Source organism: Gopherus flavomarginatus, chromosome 1 (genome assembly GCF_025201925.1).
Source record: "Gopherus flavomarginatus isolate rGopFla2 chromosome 1, rGopFla2.mat.asm, whole genome shotgun sequence".
Taxonomy (NCBI): Eukaryota; Metazoa; Chordata; order Testudines; family Testudinidae; genus Gopherus; species Gopherus flavomarginatus.
The window spans coordinates 255,140,951-255,148,781 of record NC_066617.1 but is presented as its reverse complement, the minus strand read 5'-3'; the positions used below and the strand labels follow the sequence as shown (position 1 = coordinate 255,148,781).

The 7,831-nt window shown below is 45.4% G+C and overlaps 1 protein-coding gene across 2 annotated transcripts in view; it reads left to right on the top strand.

The window, feature by feature from the left end:
• Positions 1-1,220: 1,220 nt before the first annotated feature.
• The window catches only part of UXS1 (UDP-glucuronate decarboxylase 1), a 92,355-nt gene continuing 85,744 nt past the window's right edge, over positions 1,221-7,831 (top strand). Inside the window, exon 1 of one of the 2 annotated variants that reach the window (XM_050922425.1) lies at positions 1,221-1,380. In XM_050922425.1, coding sequence (XP_050778382.1) covers positions 1,284-1,380 — 97 coding nt within the window. In that variant the 5' untranslated portion in view covers positions 1,221-1,283. The remainder of the gene's footprint in view (positions 1,381-7,831) is intronic. The other variant, XM_050922434.1, reaches the window with a different exon arrangement.

Below are 7,831 nucleotides of genomic sequence, written 5' to 3'. Positions count from 1 at the left end.
GGCCACATACTGGATCTGTTTGGTCAGATACACAGTGCTGCCCAGGGGCGGCAAGTGGGGAAACTTGCCCCAGGCCCCCACAAGAATATATTCTATAGTATTGCAACTTTTTTTTATGGAAGGGGCCCCAAAAATTGCTTTGCCCCAGGCCCCCTGAATCCTCTGGGCAGCCCTGCAGATACATGCTGTCAGCCCAGCATGTTTTGGAGTCTGGATATGTAAGGTGCATTACAAATGGTAAAAGAGATGTCTTAGGCCTGGTCCACACTACAGCGTTAAATCGATTTAAACAGCGTTAAATCGATTTAACGCTGTACCCGTCCACACTACAAGGCACTTTAAATCGATTTTAAGGGCTCTTAAAATCGATTTCTGTACTCCTCCCCAACGAGAGGAGTAACCATAAAATCGATATTACTATATCGATTTAGGCTTAGTGTGGACAGAAATCGAAATTATTGGTCTCATTCTTTTACTGAGCTACCCAGAGTACACTGCTCCGGAAATCGATGGTAGCCTAGGACCATGGACGCACACCACCGAATTAATGTGCCCTAGTGTGGACGCGTAAAATCGATTTTATAAAACCATTTTTATAAAACCGGTTTTAATAATTTTGATTTTATGCTGTAGTGTAGATGTGGCCTTAGTTAGGCAATAGCATTCAGGCACTGTCTGCGCATCAAAATGAAGAGGATGGAAGAGGTTGCAACGCTGTAGTCGCAGAATGCACCTTTGTTTTGTTTTGCTGGAGTCGGATAGCAGCTAAAAGTGCTTCTCCATTTCAGGCGGGTGGGATGCAGCAGGTGCCAGACCCGAGCGTATTTGCAGGGCTGTTGCGGCCGGACGCTGCAGGGTCTGGATTATTTGGGTGTATTTATTCTGTTCTCTCCTGCGGCAGTAAAATCACTGGCGCTGGGACAAGACAGGCTGGCTCCATGGGGCAGACCCAAGGCCTCATGGCACCGCAGGGCGGGGCTGCGCCAGGGCCTCCGGGGGCGCTGGAATGTGAGAGCCCAGGTCCCAACCAGCTAGTGCCCGCTCCGCACTCCTGCTCCCCAGTGCCGGCGGCGCGCGGGCCCAGCCATCACGCGGCCCAGCTGTGCCCGCCCCGCGCACGCGCGCTGAGACGCGAGCAGCGCCTCCTCCTCCCCCCGCAGAACACACCTCTCACACCGAGAGCGACGCCGGCCTGCGCATGCGCCCAGGCCGAGGCTGGGGCAGGAACTGGCTGGCGGCGGCGGCTGCTGCGGGCGGAGTTCGCGCCGCGCGCCCCGCCGGGGATGGTGAGCTCGGGCCCGCTGCTGCGCCTGCTGACCGCCATCGACCGCCGGAGGATGAAGCTGCTCATGGCGCTCGCCCTCGCCGCCTACGTGGCCTGTGAGTGGGGCGCGCTCCGCTGCTGCCCCTCCGGTCGGGCCCCCGCCGAGAGGCTCCGCCGTGCATCGCCCCTCTGCCCTCCCCAGCAGCGGCAGGCTGCGGTGCACGCAGCTGTGCCCGGCGCTGCAGCCCGGCTGGGTCCCGCCCAGCCGCTCGAGTCTCCCTTGGAGGAGTTTTGGGGGGCGGCTAGGGGCCCTCCCCGGCCCATGTGCCGCCTTAGAGTGGCGGGGGAGGGGGTGCCGAGGGCAGCCCCGGCCCCAGAAGAGGGCGCAAGCCGGTGTGCCCTTGGCAGGAGAGCGCCAGGCGCCTTTCCCGGCTTGCTCAGTATTTGAAAAATTCAGTGCCCCTCCCTCCCCCCAGTGTGTTGTTTTCAGAAGTTGCCCTGCCGGGGTGGGGAAAACCTCTCCCAACACACAGCTGATGATGCAGAACAGCAAACATATGGCTAAGCCGCTTAGTAGCTGTACTTGTAACTTACACAGAATCAAACCCAGCAAGAGGTGGCCTAGGCATTGGGGGGGGGCACCTCTTCAGGGCTGACGAGAAGGGGGACAGTTGTATCAGGGTCCTAAGCTCTTCCCCCCGCTCCCAAGTCTAATTCCTCCTGCCTAAATAAAGAAAAGGGAGGGAACGGGGCCTAAGCAAACATGATGTACCAGCGCACAACATTTCTTCTGATGGGCCTGACCCTAATGATAGTGTTCAAACTGCCTTGTCCGTGATACCTGGATTCACTTACTGATCTTAGCTGTTATAACATAACTGTTGAATGTTTTATCTTCTTTCTCTTCAGTTATTTTTGTGTTGAGCTGGTTGTATTACTCAGTGATGCACAAAAAACAGCGTAAGACCGAATGTGTTCATGGTCTAGAAGTGGCGTGGGGCAGGGGTTCTCAACCTTTTTCTTTCTGAGGCCTCCCCAACATGCTGTACAAACTCCATGGGCCGTCTGTGCCCCCAAAATTGTTTTTCTGTATATAAAAGCCAGGGTCAGTGTTAAGGGCTAGCAAGCAATGCAGTTGCTCAGTGCCCTGCGAAGCAAGTTGCTCAGGCTTCGGCTTCAGCTCCAAGTTGCGGGGTGTCCCGGGCTGCAGCTCCATGTGGTGGGGCTTTAGTTTTCTGCCCCCTGGGCCCCAGCAAGTCTAATGCTGGCCTTGTTTGGCAGATCCCATGATACCTGATTGTGGCCTCCCAGGGGAGCCCAGACCCTGGTTGAGAACCTTTGGTGTGGGGTATAGCTGAGAAGTTGTCCAGGAGGACAGGGGCCATATCTCTTCTCATTTCTGTATAGTACCTAATACCTTTTGAGTGCAAGTAAATAGTGCTCTAATATTGTATTTTGTGCAGTACCAAGCATGTTGGTTTCTAAGATCCTGGATGGAAGCATAAAAATAGATGGGAGAATATTAAGATAATTATTGAAAAGAACCCAAGTGGCTCATTGGACCTGAATTAAGTTGTAAAGCTCCAGAATTACACGGCCCCTCTTAAGTCATCTCCTCCTGGCTGCCCAGTTCAGTCTATTCGTTAGTTTTCTGTGGGCAATTTGTGTGTATTTAAATTCAATTTATTTTATGCTAGCTCACATTTTTTATTTTCAGTGTGGTGCAGATCTTCCTGTGCAGCTACTTGTTGTCAATTATAGAAGTTGGCTGGGATGATGCTGGAGATTTTGGCATTTGGGTTGGGGACAATTGGAGCTTTTGATACCCACCGGAGAGACGGGTGTGCAGGAGGTAGTTTTAGGCCTTTTTTTGAGATGAGATGAGATATATGCATTTCTTTTTTCCTTCTCCGGCAGAGGTGATTATATGTCTTGGGAGAAAAGATGTTTGACTTCCATGTTCCCCACCCCCAGCAACTATTGGTAGCAACTAGCTGCCCCACTGCATCTCAGTAGCTGCAGCTACACCAGTGAAGCACACGGTTTCAACTAAAATGGGACCATTAAAATAATTCACTTGCCAACAATAACTATCATTAGGTGCCATAGGACAAGTCACAACTCACTAAGTTATTTCAGGTTGCCTGCAGACTTGGGCAGGCGTCAGTACGTTGCATTATATCCATTAATAATTTGAAGATTTTCTTCATAGTCATAAGAACTAGAGACTTTATTAAAATGAAAACGTAATGTCTAGAGCACTGTTAAATAGGCAGTGTGAAAAATAAACCAGAATTGGGTGGCAATTTATGTGGCCACATAATTATATTGTCTAGGGACTCCTGGCTCTGGGTAAAATGTTGGCTAGGTTGTTTTTTTAGCCAGCAGTGCATGTCTACCTTCTAGTGCACGGATTAAAGGGAGAAGAGGAAACAGTGTGAGACTTGCTGCATGGACCTAAACGATCCGAGATTGTCAGCTCATTTTTGTGACTCACGTGAACGAGGGGGAAGAGAGAGACTAGTTTCACACGTGACTAAGTGTAGCCTGAAATGAAATAGGTAGCTGTGTAATCCTGCAGGTGGTTGTAAGAGGAGGCTTTTTATAAATCTGTCATGTCTGATTATTATACTTCTAAATCTTTTGACTGACTGGTTCTGAAGTAGTTGTTATGATTCTTGCATTTTCAGTATATTATGACAAGGTGCTCTACTGCACTGATCTGATAGTTTCTTGAGAAACTAAATGTTTGTTGTCTTTACTGTAGAAGGTGTCTATCCGTTCCCCGATTCTTTAAAGTATATTTGTTGGAATGTTACTGAATCAATACAGTGCACTGGAGTGGTCAGACAATGCCAGGCTGAAGTAGTGTGGCAGTTGAGAAAACTGAACTAGTTGAGAGGGCGCATGTTCTGGCACAATTTTTTTAAGTACTATTTCCAGTGATTAAGTGTTTGAAGGCTGTGGATGTCCTTCACATTTTTTTTCCTATTCCCATGTGTTGAGTTGACTGCTCTTACAAGATGAACCGTATTTGGAATACAGTACAATATTAAGACAACATCAATGTTTGGAATACTTAAACATTTTTTATATAGAGTTCATGCTTCGTGCTTCACATACGTGTTGTGAAATTTTGGTGGAATATTGCTTGTGGGCATGTGTGTGGAAGCCCCCCAAAATACTGAGAGAATATTATTCTTCTAGGATGGCTCTACCCTGCAAGACTGTTTTGGCAGCATGTATTGTACATACACACTTAATCCCCCTCTCCACAGTGTGGGCATATGTAGCAGTGTAGATGATGAGGTACAGGTTAAGCCATAGAGCCATAGCCATGCCTGAAGAGTGTGGCTATGTAGCCTGGAGTACATACCCTTCATGTTCTCTACTGGCCCATGCTGTGTCTCCCTCTACGCTGATCTTTTTAGTAGCTATCCCACTGCTGGAGCCTTTTCCTTCCCAGAAAAGACTGCAGTGGGGAAAGACTCTGGCAACAGGGAAGGGCTTCGTCAGCAGGGGGTGACTGGGGAAAGGCTGGGGGAAAGCTGCTGCTGGTGAGCCTGGTGCTCACCCCAGTGAGTGGGGCTGTGGGTAGTACAGCCACACTGGAGGAGCTGCTGGTGTCGGGTGCTGGCTCCTGGGAGCAGCAATCTGGCACTGCGGTTCCTGGGAGAGCCCTGCCGTTCGCAGATACTGACTTATATCTGCATCCTCAGATATAAATTTGTATCCACGCAGGGCTCTATAAATCTGCATAATTTGCTTTAATCTCAATATTTTCTTAAATCACCTAGAGATGTCTTGATATGATAAAGTGATCAAATGTTCTGTATTTTCTTTAAGATGCAAGAATTATGCTTCCAGTACACTGTACTTCAAAATTTTTTTGATCATTCACAAACCTTATAATTCTAAGAATGCATATTAGTGGTCTCCCTCCATTTTGCCTCAAAAATGTTAGTAATATTCCATAGTGAGGTCTAGTATTTCTATGACTTCATTACTTTTGCAAAATATATCACAGTACGTTTACTGCTACAAAAAGCAAGATAATGTGCAAAGTACATTTTTGGAGGGTATTTTGATTTTTTCCTAGTAGCGTTTGTTTACTTAATCGTTAAATTGCAAAATTGGGTGAGTTGCTGTGATCACCAAATTTGTGTTAGTGAGACTCTAATGTATATTCCAACATAGCAAGTAATATAACCTATAACTAAACCCTTGTGTTTTCAGTTTTAAATGATTTTTTTACCAAACCTCCCCCAGGTTTTACAAAAAGTATTATTAGTGTTTTTTTCCAATTTTCATTCTACTCTCTTGTCATTCAAATATATATATAAAAACTTATGCAATGTATTGTATTTTCCTAAAAGAACGAAATGTGTATTACCGTAATACAGTAGTCTGTGTATATGCAAAGCTGCCTGTTGAAATAAGACTATGTATTAGTCTAGATCTAGAAGAGGCACACAATAAACAAATAGGCATGCATGCAAGCTCTGACATGCGTGAGCATCTGAATGTGCAGCAACTCCCCACTTAAAGTCCTCTCGCTTAACGTTGTTTCGATGTTACGGCCGTGCTCTATTACAGAACATGCTCGTTTAAAATTGTGCAATGTTCCACTATAACGTCGTTTGGCTGCCTGCTTTGTCCACGGCTGGCAGTTCCCCTGTCCGATACTTCACCTCCCTGTAAGTCAGCCTTTCAATTTTCGTGGTTTAACAATCACAGTTTTCTAATATTTTATAAGTGATGCGCTTCACACAGCGGCACAGGAGAAAGAATCACAGAAACGAGGAGTGACTGACTATATCTAGGTAAACACTGACCTTGACCATACACATTTCAAATGAACAAAGTAAACTAACTGGAAAAAAAAGCAGACAAAGGTTTTTTCCCCTTCTGTTCCCTTAATAGTAATTTTAGGGGTTGCCCGGAAACAACTGTAGGTTTGAACAAAAAAAGTTTAAAAAAGGAGTGATATTTATGGTGGCTATGTTCCTTCAATGTTTTTCAACCTGAAAAGTGTGAAGGACTGAAAATCAAAATTAGGATGCCTGAAATGTGGACCTGAAAATTTGTATTGTCATCCTTTGTCTGAAATATTGTTCAATGCAAATGATTATTAGCGGCGATACTTGGTACAATAAGCACTTTGATGACGTTTCCTTTGTAAAGCCCCTTGAGATCTTTGGATTAAAAGCATGATATGAAAGTGTTGTGGAAATATTGTTAAATATGAATTAAGTGTTCCAGTTACATTCAAAATGCATATATTAAACAGTATGTTTCAATAGCTCGGAAAACAGATTATTCAATACAAGTCTTATATTTTAGTTAGTTTGTCTTTACATGAGTTTCTGGTAAAAATAATGTAAAGGGCCTTCTGTTGATGTAAATCCTCGTACTCACTGCTGCTCAGTGGACCTATGTTGATGTATACCAGCTGAGGTTCTTGGCCCATAATGTAGTCTCCATCCCCTATATTAAAACTGCAGATGTATTTCTTAAGATGATACTGCAAGCAGAAATTTAGGCCACGTCTACACTTACAAGCTTACAGCTGCATAGCTGTAAGAGTACTCGCGTAGCCACGCTATATCATAAAACCAGCTCAATGAACAGCGGTAGCTATGTCAGTGGGAGAGTGTCTCCTGCTGACATAGAGCTGTGCACAGAAGTGCTTATGCTGGCAAAACTTATGTTGGTCAGGGGTGTGTGTTTTTTCACACCCCTAAGCAACAAAAGTTTTGCTGACATAAGTGCTAGTGTAGACATGTCCTTATTGTGTTGTGTGTTTTGTGTAGTTTCCACCAACAAGAGCTAGCTATATAGAGTGTCTCTCCCCCCCCCCCCCCACTTCTTTCTTACATGTTCAAACCTAGTATTTAGATTTTTTTTTCCTAGGTCAGAGAAGAAATATATGTAAGGCAATTAGGGCCAGCACGTTTTCTTGTTGGTGTCTACATTGAGATAAAATAGTTTTACAATTAAGGTATTCGTTAAGGCTACTTAAAATTTTAAGTTTGTTGTTCAAGAGTTAACAGTTTTTAAAATGAAACAGGGAGAGTGTAAGTTCTTGGCCTTAACATGGGATAAAACCAGTGCTTAGCGTTTACATTTACGAGGTGCTGAATAGATATTAATCCTCACAACACTCCTGTGGTGTGGGTTAAAGCTGCAGAAAACAAACAGAATAGAGCTAAAGGGTCTAATCCACTCAAAATAAAGCCTCTTGCACCTATTAGTCCAGCACACCTCTGTAGGCTGCCTGTGATCTGGGATCACAAAGGCTACTCTATATTCTCTGGGGGTAAAGAGGAAGATGCAGCACTCCATGTCAAGCAGCTAAGACACCAGACTAAGGCCACATCTACATTGCACAGTTTTGTTGACATAAGGCAGTTTACACCTCCATAGTTAGGTTGACATACACATTGCAGTGCTCCTCCCGCTGCTTTAACTCCTCAGCTACGCCGACATAGTCAAACCACCTTAATGAGAGGCATAGAGCTAAGGGCAACAGAGCCAAACAGTGTCAGGGCTTGTCTACATTTAGAC